The following is a 27258-nucleotide window of genomic DNA, read 5'->3' on the forward strand; positions in this document are numbered from 1 at the left end:
CTCTATACTATGCTCTATACTAGTGTTTTTCAGACTTGGCAACTTTAAGATGTGTGGGCTTCAACTCCCAGAATTCCCCAGCCAGCATGCAATACACATTTGATTTTACTTTCCACATTCTGTCACACTGACAATAGACTGGTGCAGCACATCTGGTAGGATAGGACAGTGTTTCTCAACTGCAACAACTTTAAGAAGTGTGGACTTCAACTCCCAGAATTCCCCAGCATGCTGGCTGAGAAATTCTGGGAGCTGAAATCTAAACATCTTAAAGTTCCCACGGTTGAGAAGCACTGCTATACTCTATGCTATTACTATTACTGTGTTTCCTCTGTACTATATACTATTACAATTACAATTACCTATATGCTCTCTACTGTTACTATTATACATCAATGTCTCCTCCTTACAAAGCTTGCCTGTCTCTTTTTTCCTCTCTCTGGGATTTCTTCTACTTTTTTTCTTCTCTGTCAGCAGCCAGCATGTAAATTCTAAAGCGCTTGCCCCTTTCCATACTGTACCTTGCCTTGCTGGGTCTCTACACTTCTTTCTTCTGTGGACCTTCCACTCCCTCTTCATTCCTTTGGCTGCTGCACTTCTCTATTTGCTGGGGGCTGCAGAGCTCCAAACCCCCTTCCCTTCCCTTCCCTTCCCTTCCCTTCCCACAACTGTGTCAAGGTTGCTGCTTTATTGGCAACTCTCCTTGCTGGCGCTGAGGAGAAGGCTCAGATGGGAGGGAAAGAAGGCAGTACAGGTACCTGCAGTTTGGTCAAGCAGCCTGCTCTTCCACAGTATACCCAGCTTTAAATGTCACTTTTTTTAAAAAGTAAGTGATGTCTCCGAACCCGTGTTGCTTCTTCCTTTTTTTAATTCCCTCTCCCACCTTTCAGCTTCATTCACCAGAGACGTGTTGTGGACCCTGCTGAGAGATGTGAAATTTGGAGAGGCAGTTTCTTACAAGCAATTAGCAGGCCTGGCAGGCCACAGCCAAGCAGCCAGGGCTGTAGGAGGAGCGATGAGAAGAAATCCTGTAAGTCCATGTCAACTTTGAAATCAACTTGATGGAAAATGGTGGGTTGAGATAGAAAGCTTTGCGGGCTAAATGTCATTAGATTAAATATATCTGCTGCGAAAACTACTCTGCTATGAGTAATAAGGTCAGTAAGTGTTTTTAATCAGCATTAATGCATAAACCAGTTTAATATGATTTATTTCCCCATCATTTACTTGAAATGGGAGCCATGCATTTATTTTAATGCATCAAGTCATATGGATGTGCCTCATTTTATTTTTATTTTTATTATTTTTCTTTTTCTTTTTTTTTTCCTTTCCATTTTTTTTAAATACAAGAGCAATATTTTATGGAAGGAACTGTTCCCTTTGTAAGCAACATTTCCTGTTAGGCTATAATAGGACTGTGAAGGTTTGGAAGGATCACTTTTTTATCACTTAAAAAATATGTCTGGTTCTGTGTGCGCCTGTGGTGTAAAAGGGCAAAATATCATCTGGATTCTGAAAGGATCACATTTGACTCAGGTTCTAAATATGTCAGGTTCTGGGTTTTGAAAGGTGTGTATGTTCCACCTTCATTCACCTCTTGTGTCAGAAGCACGATGTCTGTTTTCTGGTGGCAAAACTCCCTGAAAAATGGATGAGCTTCACCAATTTAGGCTGTACCAAGCATAGTCTTTTAGTTTTCAAGTGTAGGGGATACACTTCTAAGTGACTTCAGCTACATTGACCCCATTAGTGATATACTGTAGTTCTGAAATTGCCTATTTTGTAATTCCTGATTCTCAACTTGGCATGAGAATTGGTTGGCATTTATGATGGTGACCTAGGCTGTTAAGTGTGAAGCTATCTAGGTACTGGAACAATGCCAATCAGTACTGAGCAAAAGTCAGAAGAAGAAGACATTTCATGTTCTAATGTTGCTACACTTTAACTGGAAAATAGGCTCCTATTTTTTCTTTCTTTTTTTTTTTTCTTTTTTTGCAATGCTTAGAGCATTTTTCTGCACAAGCTAATCCTGAGCCTTACAGTCTTTCGAACTGTGTACTGGCATTAGAGCTAATGGGTCATTGATATCCAACATTCATCACTTTATTGCAAAGAAGGCAGAAGCAGTTATAATTCAGAAAAGTTCATATGTTATGTTGGAATCTATTTACTATACCAGGTCTCTGAACATTTTTAAAGTATTTTTTTAAAAAACACTATTTTAAAAGAAAATGATGGGGTTGGGTCCAGAAATTGTTTCCTATAAATGGGAGGATCTTTTCTATCCAAGAGGGCTAGTGGAGGGGTGGTGGATGGAGAGGTGAGGAAGTTTACTAATTATCTTCTCTCCTTTTGTTCTGTGGCTCAAGAAAATCTGCTCCAGAGAATTGGGACTCCACTGGAATAGCATACGTCCCTTTTCCTGCTTTGCTAGATTGGCAGGAGCAAGCACTGAATCTAATCTATATTAAATGCATGATTGCATGATTTCTCCAAAGCATGGTTATATATCTGACAGTCTCTTATGATAGAACTAAACTTACCATAATCTTGCTGTGCATATGAAAGGAGAATGAGTAGAAATATTTTCACCTCTATCTTCAGTGTGGATTTGTGGTGGACCTTAAAACCTTTACCAGAAACAGCTTTAAGAATATTAATAGAATTCTTTTCATCAAGTAGATTTTTGGGCACATATGAAAAGATCTTCTTTGAGTTGATGTTTTTGAGTTGATGCTTTTGTATGTCTACAGCTGTCCTCAGTATGTGAAGTTAAAGGAGTCCCATGTCAGATATCCCTATGTACTCACTACAGTCCCATCAGTCACAGAAAATTGCTGAATCAGTTCATTAACCTTGAACAGTTATTTTCAGCAAATCTATACCTGGGTTTTTAAACAGCATCTGGCCACATTCACAAAATGCACAGCAGCTAGCATATATCAAATGGCTGGATTTAACTGTTTTACCAATGTTACCCAAGTATGATTTAATTTGCTAAATAATAATTAAAAAATTAAGATCGTATTTTACTGAGATTCTGAAACGTGAATATTACTAGAAATCTGTTGTTTTTAAAATATATATATATTTCAATTCAACCATTCCTAATCTGCTTTCCTAAAATAAAAGCTGCGTGGAGCTTTATTCAGCAGATCCTGCCTACTTAATTTCTGGAGTGTACATTCTACAGGTCTCCTTTTGTAGTTGGGTTAATTCGCATAATTCATACACTGACCTTCAACTTTATGAGAAAGTAGAAAAAGTGCCGGCAGCAGCTGAGGAATGCAACATCTTTGCTTTAAATTATGCCAAGGACATGGTGGAGATGGCTCACCTTTTTGCAGAAAAAAAACCCTTCAAATAGTTTACAGCAGTTTAGATTAATGGTGAGGGCTGCTGTCCTCAAAGGGAACCCATAAAGTTCAATTAAAAATCTCATTAGAATAGTATAGGAGGATCAAAAAGAAATCATATAGACCCATGGGGATTGGGAAATGTTGGGCTGATTAGACCAAGACCATCATAAACGACTCTTCTGTGACTTATAAATGAGGGATCTTTAATAGTCTGCTGGTAATGGTGCTGTGTATGTTTTCCCTTCCCTCTCCAATTCTACATACTTATGGTATCATTCAAGCTAAAACCTGACACAAACATCGATCTAGCATAAGTGAAGTGTGTTATTCAGTCAAAATGTTTCAAACATTCAAGGCTGAATGAAGAAATTGTGCATTTAGGGGAAGATTGTGAAGCATTGATTTGGAATGTGCTAGGCACATAAACCTACTTGTGCATTAATTCCTTAGGTGGCTAGCCATAAACTGGAACTCATGCTGGTTCATATTACAGTATTCGCTTGTATTAGAGAACAGGGGCAGGAAAAGCAATAGGACGTGAGCAAACCGAAAGATTATTTTTTTGCTAAGTGCAATTTCTGTTGTGTGTTACGACTTGATGTTTCCGCTGTTTCTATTATGGCCTCACTGATCTGTTTCTGACAGTTTGGCAGCTTTCTGTAACTATCCAGTTTATCAGCCAGTATAATAGGATGGTCAATTTTCCTCTGTATCAAATTGAAAACCCCTAACAAGCAGAGCATCAGCATTGTACAACGTTTTGTTCCCATCCTCAGACTGAAATCGCTAAATGCAGTTCAAAAGCAATCAATACAGTGTGCAGGGAGTTTTTTTCCTCACCTTTTTCTAAACAAACACATTATTGAGGAGTTAGTTTATTCACAGATTGCCATGAGCGTTAATGACCACCCTGAGTCTTGTTCTGCCAGTCACCTAGCTAGCTGTTGATAAAGATTTAGCATCATGTTCTAAGTGTCAGGCCTGTCAGTAGTGCTGAACCATTTGACCAGAAGAAAAAACGCAGAGGGAGCTATTGATTACAGCTTCTCAGTGTCACTTGTTCACCAGGATTTAGGTATTGATGAGGCTGCGAGTGAAAACAAGCCCTTTCCCTTGTGGGACTCTAACCCAGAAGAACAAAAGCAAAGTTGGAGAAAATATTCAGCTGGTACCAGAATCAGAGGGATTCCATTATTGATTGAAAGGCTCCTTCATGTGTTTGTTTTTGTTTTAGAGACAAATCTAGGGGGTTGGAAGTTGTGTAGCATTTGAGAAAGAGGCATTGTAAGTGATGGATTCATGTATTGGATGAATTAGATTTCCCAGCATGAAAATTTCAATGGAGCTCTAGTAATATGAGCTGCTGAGTTATTGATAAAAATGCATTAAATGCAACTGAAGCTCTAAAGCAGAAGTTGTTGGCACTGTTTTTCCTCTGAAATATCCTCAGGGCTCTAATAAAATTTTAGTGCATTTAATTTAATTTAATTTCTTTTTTTTTCTTTTTTAAGTTGGCTAAATATTGTCACCACAATTAAAACAAAATGAGATGGTGATCAATACTGTTATAATGCAAGGATGATGTAGTGCATTTTTTAAAATCTCTGCTGCACACAAGGGTTCACTCGTTTTATATCCTATGTCTGGTACAAGATTCTTCCCCTATACAAGTACAAATGGAACTTTGTTCACACGTGGGTCAGCATACCACAGCCCTCAGGTTGCCAATGTCCCCCTGCCCCTTTTTTGTAGCTCCAGATGCACCCAAGATTGTGCCACTGAAATTCAGTGGCAAACCACCAAATAATGGCAGCAATGCTTTCCCATCCCCACATCCTTCAGTGATGTGATATTGTAAATGCCCCACCTATTGTAACACTTGGTGGACAAGCAGGAATATCCTGGGGGGGGGGGGGCTCAAAAAAGTCAACAGGGTGACCGCACAACCTAAGCCTGCCCCTTTTTATATGCAACCCATAGGTATAATGCATGTAAATAAGGGACAGAGCTTTGATCATGCACTCACAGCTGCTGTCTTGATTGTTTTGCCCTCCTCTTCATGGACAACTTTGTAGACAAGAAAATAGTGTTTAAAATACATAAGAGCTGTACTGCAAAAACATTCCTCATCCTTGTCATGATGAAGAAAAGCATCAGAGTTATGGGCATGAAAGATGTCTTCATTGAAACTTTCAAAAAAAATTGTTGTTGTTGTTGTTTTTAAGGTGAGCTTTTGGCGGTTTAGTGGGAAGTTAAAGTCTCACATTCTTTTGGGTGTTTTCCTATGTCAGTTTTCTTCCCATAAAATAATAAACTACGTTTACTACCTTCCTTTAAAAAAATGTGATGTTCCTAAATGTTGAAAATAAGTGGTTTAAAATGCTAATTTACCAAGCTTGGAATGTTAATTAATTAATCTTTATTTGGGTCATTGATCAGCATAAGATAACATAAGAATATGAGGGTTTGTGACCACTCCAGTAATAGCAGCCTAGACCATAAAGTATAAGGAATGACTAATAGTTAAAATTGCAAACACAAAACTATAAAACATTATAGCACTAAGATCTATATATAGGAATTGTAGTTAGTATTAATGGTCAGACTATAAAAGCTATGGTGGAGCAAAATACAATATAAAATATAAAATAAAGTGATATAAAACTTAATTTAAAAAATTAAAAACCCTAAATGGCTAGAGGTAATCAAAAAAGCAAAAACAATTGTATGCTATAAAATATAACAAATAACTAAGGGTTAGCATTACATAAAAGTGTAAAACATGATAGGTTCACATGCTGTATTAGGTGGTTAAAGCTATCAGGCACAAATGCTCGATTTTAGCATTGGTACCCAAATAATGTATTTACCTAGTATTATTTCAGAGCTTACCAAAGTATAGAAGAGCAGTTAGAACATATCAGGGAACTAAAATTAAACAGCAGTGATGGAATAGATGGACCTCCTGAGTTATGTTTGATCTATTGCCATGTCTTATGTTCGGTCAATTCCTGCCCAAAAACAACACTTTGTATGTAATTGAGGAATTATAGTTCCAATAATAATATACAGAAATATACTTGACCAGGAAAATCTGGCCACCATGACAATATAAGGAGGGAAAATACCCAAATATCCCTATTTCATGGACATTTTAAGAAGATATACGCACTCAACTTCCTGGCTTCACAAGGACATTGTTTGATTATCTGCCATCAAATCATTTTCAATTCCTAGCATCCACATAGATAGATTTTCTCCATGATGATCTATCCCTAGCCTATCTTTCAGATCTTCCAACGGTGCACTCATTGCCGCTGTAACCGAGCCCATCCACCTTGCTGCTGGTTGTCCTCTTCTTTTCATTCCTTCCACCATTCCCAGCATTTGAGCCTTCTCCAGAGAGCTAGGTCTTTGCATAATGTGTCTGAAGTAGGATAATTTGAGCCTGGGCATTAGTTCCTTGAGTGAGGATTCTGGGTTAATTTGTTCAGTGATCCATTGGTTTATTTCGGTGGCTGTGCACAATATTCTCAGGAGTCTTCTCCAACACCAACGTTCAAAAGCATCAATACTGTTCCTATCCTGCTTCTTCAAATTCTAACTTTCACTTCCATAGAGCATCACAGGGAATACCATGGCTTGCACAGTTCTGAGACATCACGGCATTTGAATATCTTTTCCAAGGCCTTCATGACTGCTCTACCAAGTACTAGTCTGCAGCATATTTTTTGACTGCTTTTTCCTTAACTGTTGATGGAAATAGCTATTCCAAATATGGAGTCTTCTTTTGGTTCCCCTCCAGTATTATAGAAGAGAAAGCTTAAAATGCATTTATGTGAGGCAGACTACCAGAGCCACTACATATACCAATGATCAGAAAACAAAAGATTGGTCATCATATCTATGTCAACCTGCTGCTCTGTATCCTGTATTCATTGTTTCAACATAGTACAAGCCTTTTCGTATCTCAAGGAAGTTAGATTGAAGGATGCTTGTTTCATTGCCTGTGACCTCTTCCATATAGAATGGAAGCTATTGATTAAGGTTAAAGAAACTAATCCAGCAAGAAAATAGAAGAGCCATAACCAGCTGTTAAATACAACTTTCCACTTTCTAATCTCTACTTTTACAAGACCAGCCTCAAGATGCAAGATAGCATTTGTAACACAACATGGGAACCGGTATGTTCATTTTAAAATTTTGGACTGAATCCATTCTAATGATTAGAATGATTACGATCACAAAAAGGGTCTAATTGAGCATTTCTGACAGTACCTTTGCTTGAAACAAGGGCATCAGGGATGTAATTTTCATCTTAGAAGTCTAAGAATGGCTGGTGTACTCTTCAAGGCATGTAGGGCAGAGCATGTGCCTTCCTGCTATCCGTGGAATAAAAAAAATCCCAAATACTTAAAGCATGCCACTTGCTCAGTTAGAGGCTCGTCTGTCTACTAGCTGAGCAAGTGCTGTAAGTCTGCCTGAGAACTTTTACAGTTTTCAAGATTATGTTTTACCCTTTAGTCTCCTAGTAAAATTCAAGATTTTACTTTTTTTGTTATTTATTTCTTGTCAACCCCAATGTAGCAGGCAAACTCAAGTGAGAATCATACAGATTTCAGAAAGGTATCTTTACTACTAATCAGGGTGAAACACAATCTTGAAAACTAAAAGTTCTCAGGCAGACCGATAGCATGTCCATTAAGGCACCGACTCTTTGAAATTGTCCTTCCCAACATCTCCAGATCTGGGCTGTCTCTTCTTGCATCCACTGAATTCCTCCTCCTCCTCCATCTCTGCCTGGTTCCCATAGTCTCTCTCATTTCCTATCTGTCCTCCATGCAAAATTGCTAAGAGTCCTCAGGGCCATTGGGGTCCTGCAGAAAATAACCACATCCTTTTCATACAATACAGTGTTGACAAATTTCTTCTTTAGGTTGGGGGTGTGGAGACGAAGATTTTCAACTAGCCCACCAAGTTATATATATAATAAATAACAAACTAAACTGGGACTAAACTGCAGTCATGCTGAACTCCTCTTTGGATTGCTAGAACCATTGTTAGATGTCCTAGATAGTTCATACATCACAAAAGTTACTTCTCCATGTATTTTCACAAAGGGTTAATATTAAAAATACCAGGGACCAATCATTTGTAGATGCTTCCAGCTTTTTCTGTACCTTAATTTTACAGACAGAATCAAATACAGTTTAAAACAATAAAGCCAGCATAAAGAGAATTCCTCTGTTAGGTAATATAGGACCTAATGTGAATACAGTAAAGTGAACCTCTCTGAAGCCTGGTGCTTCTCTGCAAGGAAAGTGTCCTGTTTGAACTAGCCTCTCAATTTCCAATATAGTAGCCTCACTGGTATTATCAAGCAAGCTAATAGGTCTGTAATTAATAGGGTCATCCCTCCTTCCTTTTTTAAAAAATGGGAACTATAATTTCAAGATCCCAAATCTCTAGGGTTATGGCTATATTTATCAATAAAAGGTTTTTTTTAAAAAAAAATACTACTAGAATTGGGAAGCTTGCAACACATGAATACAATTCAAGGTCAGCAGTCCTTTTTTCTCTGCGAATGTTCTTCTGTACATGATTTAAGTTTATAGCTGTGCTCTCTTTTGCACTTAGCTGTCTGCATTTCTCAACATTTAGTTGTGATTTTAAAAAGGCAGCTGTTGTGATTTTTGTAATTATTCCTGAAAATGACAGTATTTTAAGTGATTTGCAGTTTATAGAATAATATTCTGGATCCCTAGTCCTTTTTGACCAGCCAATTTGACCCGGAATTTATAAGAAAAAAAAGCGCATACACCGCAAATCAGTGTATATGGATCATGTAAATGTGACCTATACAAAAGCAAATTGGGGATTGAGAAAATAAAATAGGAATACCCAACCCTTTGGGGCTGAAGGAAGAATCCTTGCCTCATGAATGATAAAACAATTGATATAAAGTTCAGTAAATTAGCTTGCCAGTTTTTAAAAACAGTGTTCATTTATATCCTATTGTCATGCAGATTATACAATAGGACAAAGGAATATAGAACCATCTAAAATGTTACTGTTATTTATTTCTTTAATTTATATTCCAGCTTTCCATCCATGCAGATCAACCAAGATAAGTAACAACATAGTAAAAAATATAAAATAAGATGAAAACAAGCAAAACAAAATAAAAGCAGAATTAAAAACGCAGCCAAAACCCATTCAGAGATACTACTGTCAATTCATTTTTTGAGATGCCAATTACAATACAATATGAGGGGATATTTTTATTGTATGTCCCCCAAATTTGACTGCTTGCTTGCCCTCTTCTTTCTTTCTTTTTTTTTTAAATTTGGTTGTATGATGAATGTTATAGCAGTATTCTGTCTTGTGAAGAGTTTGCTATGATGTTCTCTAGCTCCTATAGAAATGCCTGTATCAGAAAACAATTTCAACCTCACATAGCATTGTATAATCTGTGCATAATGCCCCTTATTCTACTTTTTATTTAGTTACCCTCAATTTATTTCAGACCTTCTTGCAAAAGATTTAATTTTCACTCTGAACATCAAGAAGAATATTTTCAGGAGAGGTAGATTCATTGGAAAAGTGTATACAGCAGTCTTCCAAAAGGCAGATTTTGGCCATACAAGATGAAACTCATTTAGACTACTCAGGGAGACTCATTAACAAATCCACCAATAAGTTATGGGATTGTAGGAACATTTACACTGTTACTTGATTTGAAAAGTAGCTATCATGAGAATCAGACTGTTTTTTGTGCTGTGATATAATATGTACATTTAAAAGGTTAAGGAAGTTGAAAGAAATTGAGTGAATTATTTGGTCTAAATTAATATTTTCAGGAAAGGTGCCTGAAAAAAAAGAAGCAGCTAGTAGTGACCAAAAATGATGTTTATCATCAAATGCATAACAGATGAATTACCAAACCAGATGGCATCCATCTGAGATCTTCCTTCCTTCCTTCCTTCCTTCCTTCCTTCCTTCCTTCCTTCCTTCCTTCCTTCCTTCCTGCTTGCTTGATTGAAATATTTATTTATTTATATAAAGCATTTATAGGCTACCCAAATCCATACAGACTCAGGGAAGTAAACAACACAACAGAATACAATACATTACAATACAGCACAAACTCCTATGATAGATGTCCAGACACAACTAGGCTCTGGAAGCAAAATAGTACTACTTTTACTTCCTTCCTAAAAGTGAGGAGGGTTGAGGCCACCCATATTTTCAGAAGAAGGGTGTTCTGTAGTCCAGGGACCACCAATGAAGAAACCTTTGCTTGGTCCTCATTCCAGGTACCTGACAAGGAGTGAGAGGATGCTCAGTAGGCTTTCTCTATATGTCCATATCAGATTATCAGATTCTGTTTTCTTAAAGGGTTGCCTGAACATGTTGCTATGATTGGTTACTAAAACTAGCCAATGTGATAAAACATTTAAAAAACAGATCTGGGAGTAGGGTGAATCTTGGAAATAGTTTAATATCTGTGCAATATAAATGTGGTTTGTTACAAATAAGCAGCAGCAGCCGGGGGGTGAGGAGCAGTCAAAGTAAATTCAATGATGGACTTTGAGGCAGGAAATTTTAATTTCAAATATGTTCTAATGGTGGTGATTGACCAGAAAAGGTCCTTTGATTTTGCAAATTCCCTTTAGGATTATTCTTCAAAACACTAAAAATAGTATAGATAACATCATAGTCTCTCCATTTAAATCTGTGATATAACAACACCTGGAAAATATGTGATCACATTTTAAAAATTATATTTTAGATTTGGGAAAGGGTCATAAAAAGATCAGGTGCACAATCAAGGTCCTGAAGAAACCACCGTATGTGAAAAGATTAAAACATACATCATTTATTTGATCAGAAAATAGGTAAACATAGGTGTGTGCAAAATAGGTTTGTGCCATCCCAAAAGGTTCATGTTTTCCTCTGTAATGGACTAATTCAAGAGTTCTGGGGTGTCTGTTCCATTTCCAAGCATGTTCCTTCTAAAACAAGAAGTTGTTCATGATGCTGGGAAAAAGCAAAATATTCCAGCAATGGACCATGCTACTTTTTAGTGTAATGGAGTATATGGGGAATATGGTAGAGCCCTACTAAATTAGGCATGGTGTGAGGAACATCAATAGGAGAAAAGGGTTTCTACATCTTTCATTATACTATATAAGGTTGGCAGTTTCTGGACAGATAAAAAGAAATGCTTCTTTGTGTTATGTGTAGTAAAACTTTGGAATTTGCTACTATGCCAAGCATTGATGGCCACTAACATTTTTATTAAAGGATTAGACAGATCCATGGAGAATAAAACTACTAATCATGAAGATTATGCTGGTTTATGACTGAGAAAAAGATTATGTTATGCCATGCTATATGTCATATTAGGTGTTATCTGTTATATCTGTTATATGCTATATGTTAGGTTAATCATGAAGTCTATGTAATTTCTCCAATATCAGAGGCAGCATCTCTCTTGCTAACAGCCACTGGAGAGCACAAACCTGAACTGGCTGTTGTACTCATATTCTACTTTCAAGCTTAATCATAGCTTTTTGGAAACAAGATGTTGAAACAAACTGGCCTCTTGTCTGATTTAGTACAGCACTTCTTAATAGTCACTGTGGTTCAGTTTTACATGTTAATATACTTGATTTCTGATGTGAGACATTATAAAGGAGAGAAGGCAAACATTTCCTCCTCTACTGTTTAACTTTATAGATTATTCCTAAGAAGGACTGTGTATGTAATTATTGAGTTGTTGAAAAAAGTCAATATCCAAATATTCCTTTTGACTATATTTTAGTTTGAATCTAGGATATTAACCACACAGAAAGGAATATGGAAAAAGGAAATAAACACCTGTTAGCAGATGATCTGACATATCATACCATAGGCCTTATCAAATAAAGTGTAAGCAAATTAAAGAATGGCTGCAGTTTATTTCTTTCTCTCAATCTTTTTTTTTTTTTTTTGTAAAATAAAAGTCATACATTAAAAAGTGCAAAGTGAAAAGAAAAATAATTCAAGGATAAACCCAAAACTTCTGAAAGAAAAAAGAAAAGGAAATTTGCAAGTGTAATCCACATATGTTTGTATGTGCATAACTCTGAAGTTCAGTAAGATCACAGAGACCCTTGTGAAATCTTAGATTTTTCAGACCTCAAAGTACCATGACTATCAGCCAGTGATTGTCTTATAATCCTATTAAGGCCATCTAAACCAATGATTATAATCACATTTTATTACCTGTGACCCCAAGTTCTAGTATTCTAAAGCAAAGGAAGGAATAATGTATCCATTTTCTTCATGGTATGTATCATAATTTTTAAAATCATTAAAATCTCTATCATGTTTATTATTTATTTATTAAATTTATATGCCGCCAGGGTGACTCTGGGCGGCTCACGAAACCAAACAGTAAAAACAGTAAAAATAAATATCCATATTAAATTACCTAAAAAATAATACTATATAAAAAGACTATATAATATACATAAAAAGACTACATAATTCAAGATGATGGGTGGAGGGGGCAGAATCAATTACCCCAACAGCCAATTCCAACAATGTGAGCTTCCATCAGGCCCCCAGGCCATCTGGCATAGCCAAGATTAGATTTCAGATTTAAATGTTCGGATTTCCTAAACTGTAAAGCATTACGCTTTCCATCGTGTCTTTATATGGATATTAGTCCAAATACTTCTGTTACTACTTTTGTACATTTTACAGACATACAGGATATTGGTGAAATGATGCAACCAGAAATTTGCCTTGCTTTCTAAATTCAGTCAGAGCTTAGGTTGGTATAAAGGAATAATGATAATGGATTTTTAAAAAAAAAAAAAAAAAAAAGCCTATTTTTAATCATCCCTGGCATGGAATTGGCCATTTTCATTGCTGCCTTGCACAAAGTTGTTGATTTAATTAAGCAATTCATCATAAGAGCTTAAATTGCCTTCCTGTATGGACCCTACAAATTCAGATCCCATAAGTATCTGTATGTGGTTATTTAATTACTTTGAACATAATTTACCATTGCTTTCCCATGCTCTCATTTTAAAGAAATGTTTTGAGGGCTTCTCCCATTCTACTTGAATTTTTAGCATCTTCAGCTCATTTAAAGTCATCCAGTGAAGTTGGCCACCTTCATGAATAACCTTTCCAACAATTTTTATTAAAAATTTCAGTATCGGTACTCCTATACTGATCTATGACATACTCTCTCCTTACTTTGTATAATGTGGGAATTGCCAATTCCTAGTTTGCCAAACTGATTATTTTACCTAAAAGCAAGTTATTTTATCTTATAAGTACCAGATATGGCTTACAGAATGTCTTCTAGATGTCTTTGCTACATGCTTATTAGTGCTTGCAAATAACTTCCAAATGGTGAAGAAGCAGACTGAGTAAAGCTACCCCAGCTTGTGCTCAGGAGTTATTAATCTGTGTAATTTTTAATAGTAATATTCATAATGTTTTTCAGCAATTATCAATACCAACTTGAAGTGAAATAATTTCTGGATCCCCTTTTTCTTTTCAGACTCAAATCATTGTTTTAAACATGAAAGCTACACTGGCTACTTTCCATTCCTCCAACAGGAAGATAATTTTAGTGATGAGGTGTATATTTTTATCAGAAGATTAACAATTTCCTCATTTGAGTTATTTAAGACTTTTGGGGTGCAATGTTATCTACATCCAATGACATTCATTTTATCAATTAATTCTAGGAGGTCATTTCTGTTTTGCTATATTTGATTTTGTTTTTTAGATGGTTCACCTATATCAATTCAATGTGTTTTACACTGAAGACTAACACAATTTATTTTGCTTCTTTGCAAATCTCCCTGTCTGTAACCTTTAGAAGACTGAACATGAGAATGGGCCAAAAGGACAGACCAGAACAAAGAATAATCAGGTCATAGGTATAGATAGATACATATATAAATAGCCTTGCATTCTATCTCTGAATGCTTCTTTGTGTTTCATTGAAGTCTAGCTCAGTCACACACACACACACACACACACACACACAAACACTGCAGGATAAGGTTGATGCTAAGAAAGGGATAGGGATATTGACCATAAGAATGGCATTTCTAGTGGAAAGTGGGGGAAGAAAGGATTTTTCAGAAGCCTTATTTTCTGTGTCTTTCTGTATGTTTTTCTTCTAAGGTCCCTATTATAATACCATGCCACCGAGTGATTTGCAGCAATGGACAGCCTGGCAACTACACGGGAGGAAGTCATCTGAAAGAGTGGCTTTTGTCACATGAGAAGCTTCAGAAGGAAAAGTTAACATATTGATGCAGTTCAGGTACAGCTGTTACAGAGTGAAACCACCCAGCACATCACCAAAGATACTTCGCTTATAACAAGCTTTCCAAACACACAGTAGAATTCAGAGAAATGGTAAATATTTGAGTGACATATAAATATAATACAACATCCGAAGCGAAATGTGTGGTGGCACTACTATATTAAAAAAGCTGAATGTGTCCTAGGGGATACAGCTTGTATGCCCTTTCTTGTTTTTACATTTTGCAGCAGAATGAGTACAGCGGACTGTGCCTGTTGTGCATGTATTTTGTTCCCATCTCTGGTGCTGTTTTGTTCTATTTTTAATGTCCATTAAAGCAAGGATAAGGGAGTGGGAGGGACATGGCAAATGTTCGATGGAACTGCCCCTCTAAGGAAGCATCTGGCTCACAGAGGGGACAACCGGGAATCTACAGCCTTTGCGTGCATTCGGAGAGCAAAATTAAAGGCAGGAGCTTCAACACACACACGCACACACACACCTCCCCCTGTTCCTGCCTGGATTTGTATTTGTCCAGATTGAAAAGCTTGTACCTCTGCCAGGCACGCTGCCCAAGATTCCCCTGTTTTCTTTGATGTTTGAACTGTTGAAATGATGTTTTACGTAAACAGTTATTAATGAAACACACCCGAACAGCCATTCAAAAGGAAATGGCTATTGAATTGCCTATTCACAGTTTTTCTTTTTAGATGGTTTAGGAGATACGAATAAAAATATTTGACCACCCTTAGCATGGCTTGATGTAGGCAGAAAAATAAATGCTGATAAAGAAGTTTAACAGCATGTTTTTAATACAATTATGCAGCCTAGTTAAAGATAACAGATACCTTTTGCTGTCATTTAGAATTCTTCCTCATTGTAGTCCTTACAGCTTTTGCTTAGCATTTACTTGATTTACTTTTTTACGTTGAAACATGTCCTACAATATGGTAGCTTATAAGAAGAATCAAAAGCTATGTACTACAGTAAACATATAAAGCTAACCAGAAAAAAATACGGTCAGCCAAAGGATATTGAAGCTAAAATTTCTAGTTATTTAAAAAGAACTCTGCGAGAGTAAAATATTACAAACCACAAGAAACTGAAATTTTCAGTGTGGGATTCATAAATCATAACATGAAAATACTGATTTTTATGTTTTTATTACATTCTTGAGGGAAAGCTTGCTGCTAACAAAAATTATTGTGTGGTGTTATTCCATTAATGTAGTGTTATTCAGATGTTAGAATTACTTTATTAAAACCTGTTATGCATGTACACGTTGTCTGTATATATAAATAAAATACTGTATATAATATCCTGAGAAAATAAACTATACCCTATTGTACAATATAAGGCTGTATTTTATCAAGGGTTTCTGGTGGCAATATAAACCATGAAAGCAAGACTCAAGTGGTTTGTATGTGTCAGCAAAAGCCCAAGATAAAAATATAACCTTATAATATGTACACATTGAGTGTATTCTTTCTTGGGGGTGGGGTGGGAGAGTCATAATGTGTGAATATGAGCCAAAGAGAATCACAGATGCTGACTTCTGTAAGCTTTCTTTTTCTTTTTGGGGGACAGTGGTGTGGGGAGAGCAAATCTTTCAGTTGCAATATTTCTTTGCTCTTCTCAGAAATGAGGAGTTCATGTTTCTGCTAAGAAAGTTCATTTCTTTTCTCCTATTTAGCCCACCTTTTTTCTTAAACAGCATGGCAAGAAACTAGAAAATATAAACATCAGTGTTTGGGAAGAACACATCCAAGCTGCAGATCATTTGAAACCAGATTTATCAGCCATGTTACAGTCCATATTTTGCCTGTTTTATCTGTCAGGCAAAAAACTTGCTTGTCCTGAATTTCTCTGTGGTTTGCTTTTTCTTTGAGGTATCCCCAGGGAATTCTACAAATGGGAATTCTGTGGGAATATTTAGAACTTCTCTTGGTTATAGTGTCTGCTGTGTCAGGATTTGAAGAATCCGAGCATAGTGTGACCTCTTTTTCCTGCTTGTGATACTAAAAGACCTAGCCAAATTTTCATTCCTTTCCACTGAATTCATTTGGACATGTTCAGGACCTCATTCGGTTACAAAAATTCGAGTGCATCATCTTGGCGCTGGGTCTTGCATGCACTGTCCTATTTATAGGAAAAGCTGTTCTGTTAAAATGTTGCCCAGTAGAAGAAAAACATTCATCAGGAAAACTTTTAAAAAACAATAAAATAATAACTCAGAGAGAAAAAGTCTGTTTTAAGCAATCGCTAACAAGTATTAGAGAGGGTAGGAGGTGAAGCCTTTGAAACAATGATAATTCATTTACATGAAGATGAAGATTTTGTTGGCTGACTAACAGGTTTTCACAAGCTGGAATCTCAATATTTGTTTTGCTATTGTAGGCCAAGCAGTTTATCCTTTTGTCAGCATGTGTTCCAACAGAGGGCACTATAGCTCAGAAGAATTTAGATTCATGTCTTTTACAATGTGTTTAGGAGATGCTCATTCACTTTTTTTTTTCCCTGCTGTTTAAGAATGAATTTGAAAATGAACAGCCAAGTTGAAATCTCCAAGCTGCCTTATTTGCAGTGCTTCAGACCGTCTGCCTCAGAAATTAGCTGTCTAGTAGTATTACAGGCCTACTATCTTCATCTCACATATGGGTTGTGAAAAATACTACAGTTCCTGGGTAAGATGAAGAACATCTTTTATTTGCTGCGATTTCAGGGATCGCTAATGATGGCCACGCTACAACTTGGCATGACCACTAATGAAGGGGGCTGTGAGAGTAGAACCTCTAGGGGGTTTTCATAGAAAGAGAAGAATCCACTTGCTGTTCATATGTGCTCTTAGCATTCTTTCCATGTGCTGATAATGCTTGTGCCTTTCTATGATGTCTTAATAAGTGTGCAATATCTTTAATTTGGCATGACTTAGCTCTTGCCGTACCGAAACGCTTAGCCCGACATAATTGAGAAGCAGCATGCAAGAAAATAGTATTTCAGACACTTTTGTAATCTTTGGCATGAGCTAAATACATGCTGCCTCATGCACAATTGTGTTATGTCATACTACATACTTACATTATATTATTATATTGTCAGAAGTAGAATGGACAACGTGAAAAGCTAGTATTTGTTCCAATCCTGCCTCTCTGCTTTGCCAGTATAAAAGCCATTTTCTGTCCTCTGTCTCTGAGGGTTTTCTCTGTCCTGTCATAAGTCTTGATATATATTCTGAGGTTTCCACCATAGAACACAGCAACAGCAGCCTGGTTCAAATAGGCATTGTCTGATGTGACTCCCACCACAAGTCCAAGAAGGAAGCAAGCAGGAAAATGCAATTTGCTTGAAAATCACCTTCAGCCCAACCGAGTTAAAAGGCCAGAATTGCATTGTTTATGAAAACACATAGGTGAATTTAAAGGTTTTTTTTTTTTTTTAAAATAGACTAACTCCAAAACACATTTTTTTAAAAAAAAAAAAAACCTCTGGGAACAAGAAAGCTATGTTATTCCCCCCCCCCCCTTAGAAAAGGGTTCCCCTGCCCTATCAAGTTTCCTCCCATTCAGCCAAGCTTTGAACTGCTGACACTGAGACTCGGCGCAGCCAGGCACGACAGCTGGCTCGGCAGCATCTAATACCAACACATGCTGGTTTAGTCCATTTCCAGAGACTAAGATAATGATAGATTCAGAAATAATATTTGTTTTTGTGGAACTACATTTATAATGAAATAGATGCCCTTGACCATGAAACAAACTGAATTTTGCAATGGGTCATTTCCTCCCTCCCACTATTCAACTTGTATTTAACGTGTATGACACAAAATCCAATGCAAGGGGGGGGGGGATTTTTTTCCTGTAGAATCCAGTCAATCTCCATCAAAATTACAATATATTATAAAACCACAAGTCTCTCAAAGTACCTCATTGGTAAGGCTCTCTTACAACCCGACCTACCCTACAAGGCTGTGTGGAGGAAAATTTTTTTTATAATAGCAATATTTTACAGTAAGAATTTAAAATTTTAAAAAGTTGGCAGTTCAGAATTTGTAAAATCTCCAAAACAGCAATCATGGTAACTTCCAAGTCATGTATTAAAAGCACTTGATCACTGTCTTGAGCTATATAGTCATGGAAAATAGCAATATAAATATAATAAACATCTTAAACATGAGGAATTGCAAAAGCACTTTTTCCTTCCAATCAAAATTTTCATTTCCTATTTATTATCTGAAATTAAATGCAGTGGAGTCAAATGAAAAATGATGAGGAATCTGATTTATAAAGTTAGTCTCAGCAATACGTGAGATCTTTCCTCATTTTGGCTTGATGTTAACATAATGTCCTATTTAAGAAGAATATTAATTCAGAACTCTGAACAGATTAATACTGTCAGTATGATAAAATTATAGGCATGCTAAAATCTGAAGAATAAATTGAAACTTTTTCAAGAAATATGGATCAATACTTTTCTAAAATATTTTGATAAATACTAAGTTATTGTGATGTTAGTGCCAAATTTAATGCACATTTTCATTTTTAATATTTATTCCTTTTTTACCTTCCACATACATTATGTGAAAGGTTTAACTTAGGAGCTCATTTTTTCCCTTTACTTAAAAGAATAAAATCTATTAAAAAGACATGGCTTAAAACTACACTAACACTATAGGAGATGCACAAGATTGATAAACTATTTCATGAGCAATTGCACCATAAAGATCATACAGAAAAGTAAAATCCCTTGAATTAAGATCAAATTTAACTGCATTCTTGTTATATTCTTTGTAAATAGAAATTTTATTTTAAAAGATTTAACTTGAACCACCCTTTCTCTTCTACCTATTGCAATACTAATCTATGCTTCCTTCTTTTCTTTTCTTTTCTTTTCTTTTCTTTTCTTTTCTACTTTATTATAACTAAATTCAAACCCTGGAAAAAATATTACTGAGTGGACTCTATTGTTTCTATTATTACATGAGCAGGATATATCAGTATAATTGATATACAGATTGGACTTGTCAGAAAGCTGTTATTTTTGTTCCAAGTAGCGTACATGTAATATGAGAAATAAATATGTTGAATACAGCACATGGGAAAAGTAGGATTTCTCTGTTTGAAGAAATTTGGCTTGATTCTTATTTTAACTGCAAGAAAACCCCCAAAAAGTAAGCCACTGCATCTTCATATTGGTCTTGATACCAAGGAACTTCCATTCCTTCATTTTCCTCCTCCTCTTCCTTCTGAACAAATATGTTCAGCTTGTTTAATTGTTTTAACTTTTGTATGCTATTTTGCAGGTTGTAATGATATTCTGGCATCCCAGTCTCCTTTCTTTTGGAAGGCTTTTGATTTAGAAGTTGGTATTTAAACAGTTGAAGTTAACATTAATTTTATTCTTTATCAGCTTTATCAGACAGTAAGATTTAAAACAAGGTCTGCGCTGAATGCTGATCCAGACCAGCCTTTTGTCTGTGTGAAGTTATGAGTAGGTGGCAGTTAAAAGCTGGAGGCCAAGGGCTGGAGAAACTGCAGGTACCAAAGTGTCTTTAAGTGACTAAGGGCAGTAGTCCAAAATCTTCTGGACGAACTGGCACCAGATGCAGACAGATGGAGAAGGTCTGGGCTCCATCACCTTCAAGTCAGCCCCGACAAAGATCTATATTAGAGCAGGAAACGGGATAAGAACGTTCGAAATAGTAGCTGGGTGGTAAGGTGAAAATTGACGTGAGCACCATATTACTGACAGGGCTTTTGATTGATGAAAGGATGTTATTAGCAAGCTTTTAAATATATTTTTTTCTTTCTCATTGAAGGCCCTACAAAAACCAAAATCTTCAAACAGATATTTGAGTAAATTTTATGGATATTTTTAACTTTAAACAACTTAATAACTATTGTTGAATGCTATATAGTTGCTTACTGATTTTGTGCTTGATAAAACCAGTCTTTGATCATAAATGGTACAAGTTTAGATCATACTACTTTAATAAGCTGTTTCTAAAAATGAAATGCAGCATCCCAAGTCATGCTGATCTTTCACTGTGGGTATGTGAGCTACCACAACTGAGATACGCTAACAACTGACAATAGTCACTGCCATTGTTACATGTCACAATGAAGGATTTGGGGCTAGTCACCTCCAGGGTATCTTCAAGCAAGGTTGATTATAACGGAACCAGCGACAGAATGTGGCTTGATGGGCGCCATCCTGCCACCAGGCACAGAAAGCAGTGGATATGCTTCTGCCATTGTGTCCTTTAGCTACAGGGCTGTACCGGGTGCTGTAGAGTGGGGTCTTTCCAATCTTGAGCTTCCATGAGGACTTGAATGGGTTCTGTGGGACAAAAGGGAAGAAAAGAGACCTCAGCCATGCTCAACCGCCTGCTCCCATCTTGACACTGCTTTCCCCTCTCACTACAACACCAGCATGTGCAAGCCCTGCATGCAGGAGGCAACTAGCTACTGTTCCCTTGCCACGTGCACATGCACAAAACATGACTCCCTACTTGCCCCAAACGCCGATATTTTTAACCTGCTTGGCAGCACAAGAGTGATTTCAGTGGATCCCTTGCTCTTCACTTTCCGTACTCTTTGCGTGTAGGCATGTGCACATCTCGAAGAGGTCTGCTTAATCATCAGGGTGGCATCCTACGCTCCTCTACTTAGCATTAGGCCTGATTGAGCTGTGTGGGAATTAATAACAAAACTTAAGATTGCAGTGCTCAGTTGTACAAATGTGCGTCAAATCCCTGTGTAATGGGACTTCTCTGGAGTAAACACACATGAGAAGCAGGTTTGCAAAGGCAGGCAGGCCAGAAGAAGATGGGTGCTTAAGTGGCTGCAGCCAGGCATTCACAATTGATAAAATGCATGCCATCAACCCCTATCCTAAATATATACCACTCAGTATAGGCGTATTATTTTGTGCTTAGAGTAGACCTAATAAATATTTATTCAATGTGAACATTTGGCCAGTAATGGATCATTGATTACAAACTGCCACAACTGCAGACAGTACAGAAAAAGGTGAAAACAGTGAAAATAATTACAGTGATGCTAGTGCTGCTGCTGCTGCTTATGGCACAAGTTTTAAGGAATTAAAATTAAATTTGGCCAATTTTCCATTTACAAACAGCATTTCCTCATATTGAATTTCTGAATTTTTCAAAGAAGATCCTGAAAATAGCAGCCAAGCACTGAAATACTTACACCATTTGCACCAACATACCTATGTGAGAGCAACAACAAAACCAAGCATAGAAATAGGTTAAATGTAGAACATGATCTCATCAATTGCTTGAAATACTGAACTTCTATACAAGGAAGAGCAATCACATCCCAGTCATTGAACACTGCTTTCTTTGGTTAAAACATTAACCTCGCAAATCATTGTGAAATTCAAGTTTTACTTTTTTTCTACACTGAATATGTTCATCTTGTATTTACAATAAACAGTTAATTTTTCATTTTGCTGCCAATTTTCCATCGTTGATGTTTTGCCTCTTGATCAGGGGACCTGTTTTTTTTATGTCTTTTTAACTAACAGGTTCCACATCCTGAAAAAGTTTGAAAACTCCTGCTGTTAAAACAGCTGGGGACCCGCACTTTGCCTTTGTGACATGCCTGGGGCATTGCCAGTAATGTCATAATTTCACCAGAGGGGGGTGGAGCCAAAGTCCTTTGCCTTAATATGTTTCAGAGTCTTTTTAAGTGGCTTTATAAGTTCCATAAATAAATAAATAAATGCTTCTGGGGAAATAGGGTTCCTTAAGCTTTGCATTTTGTCACTTGAATTATCCCATCTTCAAGTAGAAAAAAATCAGCTTGAGGTTTTGGGATGTTGGGATCTTTAAGTTGTGAGGATGATGAGGATGATGAGGATGATGATGATTTAAGTTGCAATGACATGAGTGCCTTTTGTCTTAATCTTTTAAATCCCTAGTGCAAAGATCAGACTGAAAAATTTGGCCCCACCTATTCTGGAAGCTCTCAAAAGCTTTCCAGAATAGGCTAGGCCGCATTTTTTGTGCATGTGCACATGGCAAGGGAACAGTAGCTAGTTGCCTCCTGCATGCAGGGCTTGCACATGCTGGTGTTGTAGTGAGAGGGAAGAGCAGTGTCAAGATGGGAGCAGGTGGTTGAGCGTGGCTGAGGTCTCTTTTCTTCCCTTTTGTCCCACAGAACCCATTCAAGTCCTCATGGAAGCTCAAGATTGGAAAGACCCCACTCTACACCACCCAGTACAGCCCTGTAGCTAAAGGACACAATGGCAGAAGTATATCCACTGCTTTCTCTGCCTGGTGGCAGGATGACGCCCATCAAGCCACATTCTGTCGCTGGTTCCGTTATACTCAACCTTGCTTGAAGATACCCTGGAGGCCACTAGCCCCAAATCCTTCATTGTGACAAGTAACAATGGCAGTGACTGTTGTCAGTTGTTAGTAGCATATCTCAGTTGTGGTAGCTCACATACCCACAGTGAAAGATCAGCATGACTTGGGAAGCTGCATTTCATTTTTAGAAACAGCTTATTAAAGTAGTATGACATGAACCATGTACCATTTATGATTAAAGACTGGTTTTATCAAGCACAAATATAGTAAGCTACCATATAGCATTAAACAACTTATTAAAGTTAAAAATTCAATCCATGTGTCATGTGTTACACACTCTTGCTTTAGAGGACATGTCCAATTTCTAAAAATTAAACTTGTGCATGTGGAACTGGGAGCTCTATCTTATTTTACCCTCACATAGCAAAATATTTGGGGGTATACACGTGGTGAGAGCTGATCTTATAAAGCATCATTGGTAAACAAAAATGTGCATCACTGATACAATTAGGAAAAGAATGTGTTACTATTTCACAATAGAAAATGTGTGCTTATAATGCATCATCATGGAAGTATAGTCATGTATTGCTTTAGTGCATTTCAACATGAAAACTACACCAGTTCAAAAGCAGCTCTGGACCTACGTGGTGATATTGCCTGTGTCTGAGAACTGGGCCAATTTATTTCTGGTTCAGATGCAGTGGTTTCAAGCCACAATAAAACTAGCCTTTTCTCTGAAAAACTGAAGCTCAGTTGAGCTTGTGGGCAATCTATGTTTCTTCATTTACAGGAACTCCGGCTTCATAGTTCCTGGATTTAGCTGCCCTAACCAGGTCTGTAAAGGGGAAAGGTGACTTGACAGCTTTGCAGTTCTATTTCACAGGAACTGTGTTGAATATTTTATTTTATTTTATTTTATTTTATTTTATCATACATCAAATGGATATACTGCAGTATATGTCATCCTTACATTCATTGAGTTTGTTTGATGTTGTTAACCTATTTATAAACTTTAGCATGCTTTTCATTAAAAATAATCCTAAAGCAAGATACAATTAAATTAAAATATAATGTAGTGCTATAAAAACAAAAACAACTTATAAAATAACATAGCACTGAAAGTCAAACAAATATCTGGATCAAGAAATGCCTGGATGAAATGGCAGCAAAAGGCAAATCTGATATGTACTAACCATAACTGAACAGGGAGAGATTTTGTCATTCATGATGTCTCCTAATGGCAATAATCTCTTAGTGGACCCTCTCTAGATGATCTCATAGATGGGCAGAATAATTCTGAGTAATTTAGGTAATTTCAAGTTATCTTGTCAGTGGCATTAGTGTTTTGGCCAGTTTGATAGATATTTGATTGATGGGATTCTGGTCTTTATCTAAAATAATTTTAAATAGGTCTCATTTTCAAAGAAAGTGAACTTTACCATGTTCCTTGTCCCATCTAAATTGTCATTATAAAAAAATCCATCATTTTCATTGCCTATGCAACAAAAATATTTCCTTACATAATATGCAAAAGAATAATATGCAGGATTTTAAACAACCATTTTGGCTTTCTTGAATGTATGATGAAATACCACAAGAATGCAAATTCACTGCAAAGGAGTGCTGGCTGGTGTATCATGTATTCAAGGCATCTTCCTAGTGGAAACTTGCAACTTGTAGGAGAATTAGAGATATTTTTGGATGAGAGTCTGCAGTTTATTCTTTTCTGTGGAAAACACTGGGGAATAGTTTTATATTAAGACACAGCAAGGTGGAAACCTTGAAAAATTGAAGACATAAATGTGTAGACCACATCATCAATTCACAGGAATTCATAGTGGGGGTTGCTGAAATTCTTAATCTTGTTCACCTGGTTCAAATGTGGAATAATTTTGTTCAGGTAACTGGAGACTATCTGAAACTACATTGGTGGTACAGACCAATAATTGGGCTGTAGTAACTGAAGATACCATTATGTGTTACACAAACAAAAGTGAGAGTTATGTGTTTTCCCTGGGTAAGCGGATAAACAATATAATCACACTGTTCAGCTAAAGTGACAGGAGCAAGGCAATATCTTTTGTTCTGCTAGATATCAAATTTGTGGCAGGTGTGGTGGTTGGCTTGGTATGTGGCAAAACTTTCTTACTGTGCCATAAGCAGTCCACATTTGTCCATGGAATGAAAATATCAGATAGTCTTCTCCAACCTGGTATCCATCTGGTCCCTCTTTTGACGTTTGCATGCTGACTGGTCGGTCATTCTGAGAATAAGTCTGGAGGATATTATATTGGATGTAGCTAGAATAAAAGTGAGGAAGATCTTCCTCTCATCTGACAGGTGGTGAGTTGAGAAAAAGTAAGAAATGTGGGTCTGCTTTTGAAATATTCATTCCAGCAAAGTATATTGTATGTGTAATCATTGCTACAATTATCAATGCAAATTGCAAATACAGCTTTACAATTAGACATAGATTTGACACTGTATGAAGAACTTCCACAGTTTACCATTCAACAGCCCTCTCCAGCCTATGCCTTGCAGACACAGGAATTTGAGATTACAAATTCCAGAATTATCACAAGCAAGGCTGGGATTTCTGAAAACTGAAGTCCTGACACATCAGGAGGGTACCAGGTTAAGAAAGGATATAAAGGTGTGCTAATAATAAAAGGACATCTCTATTGATGTTACTTTCTTTGCACCCAGTACCATGTATTAAGAGCTTAATTCTTTGCCCATAAACTAAGAATATGTACAGGAAGACAAAACTGGGTATTCCTCAGTAACAATATAATAAAAATATATTTTTAAGAGCTCAGCATAGTTTTTTGATGGTGGTGACCATTCTCTTTTACTTCCTATCACAGAAAATAAGTACAGTATCAGCATTCTCTAATCCTCATATAGGCACATGCAATTGTGCACAATATCTTTTATAGAGTCACTGGACTGATGGCTATAACTTCACCTGCCATTCTCTGAAATGATCCACTGCCTAAATAGAGAATGCAGGGTAGTAAAGCTGGAAAACAGCCAGCCTACCTGGCTGCTCCCAGATACTGTAGAATTCACAGACACCTGAGATGGTTTTTCTATCCAAACAAAATGCCAGGTGGATTGTTCATTTCTTTAAACACTTTTCTACTATTACTGTTCTCAGGCCAATATGTCTTTATATTTTGGTTTAAAGTAGTGGTTGTTGGCTAATTTACTGGGTTTTTCTTCTGTGACTCAGGGCTAAATTTTGAATCAATAACATTCTACTAGGTTATCTCAGCTTTAAAGAAAAGAAAAAAGAAAAATGAGAAAGGAACAATGCTCAGTGGTATGGCATGTTTCATGGAGAGGTTCTGTGAAAGCTCTCTGTGACTCGCCTGTCATAGTGAGATCATGCTCTGGTAACCATGAGATTCTCTGGCACTTTCCCGTCCCACAAGGAGGTGGGACCTATTAGATTGGTCTATTCCTGGTGACTGATGGACCCAGATGGGTTCCAGAGGGAGCTGGGAGTTGTTCCTGATGGTCTGCTGCATGGTCTGATTGAGGCCTTAATAATTGCTAGGAATAAGAGGGTAGCTGAGGCCTTGTATTGGATTGCACCATTGTGACCTCTCCCTTCCCATAGATCCTGTCACTCTCTGTGGTTTATAGGAGAATTGAGAGAGATGAAACATGAGAAGAGGCACCAAGAGCGTCACTGGAGGTCGACCAAGGATGAACTCAATTGAACACAGGTGCAAGCCGCTATTAAGACCTATCTTTTGGTGGTAAGAGCAGCAAAGCGACAATATTTCTCTGTCCTTATTGCATCCACGGATAGCTACTCAGTGGCGTTGTTTCAGTTGACCCAAGCCCTTTTGAGTAAAGAGGACTCGGAGGTTCACCTACAAGGCTGTGCAGAGGAATTTGCAGAGCATCTGTCAGATAAAATCACTCAGATGTGTTCCCAGTTAGGCACTAGCCTTAGTGCAGGTCCTTTGGAGATGCCTGGGACACAGTCTTGCCCTGTTATCTGGGAACCGTTTGAACCTGTTTGGCCTAAGGAAGCGGACAGGATTGTTGAGCCACCAGCTCATTAGATCCATGCCTATCCTGGCTAACTAAGGCTGCCCAGGCGGTGCCATGGAGTTTGGTTCTAGCGGTGGTGAATTATTCCTTGAGAGAGGGGGCTGTTCCTCCAACTCTTAAGGTGGCATTGAATTGCCTTCTCAATAAGCCATCCCTAGATCCCACCATGCTGG

At 37.1% G+C, this 27258-nt stretch overlaps 1 protein-coding gene across 8 annotated transcripts in view; it reads left to right on the forward strand.

Moving 5' to 3' along the window:
- MGMT (O-6-methylguanine-DNA methyltransferase) overlaps positions 1-27258 on the forward strand; it is a 287150-nt gene that overhangs the window by 209930 nt on the left and 49962 nt on the right. For 3 of the 8 annotated variants that reach the window (XM_088131692.1, XM_088131691.1, XM_088131690.1), the window contains exons 5-6: positions 891-1030; positions 14559-17202. In XM_088131692.1, coding sequence (XP_087987818.1) covers positions 891-1030; positions 14559-14690 — 272 coding nt within the window. In that variant the 3' untranslated portion in view covers positions 14691-17202. The other 5 variants (XR_015794274.1, XR_015794275.1, XM_088131689.1 and 2 more) reach the window with 4 other exon arrangements.

The sequence above is a fragment of the Python bivittatus genome, unplaced genomic scaffold, assembly GCF_059951505.1.
Source record: "Python bivittatus isolate LINGU-HERP-01145 unplaced genomic scaffold, Pbiv_v1 ctg000980_np1212, whole genome shotgun sequence".
NCBI lineage: Eukaryota > Metazoa > Chordata > Lepidosauria > Squamata > Pythonidae > Python > Python bivittatus.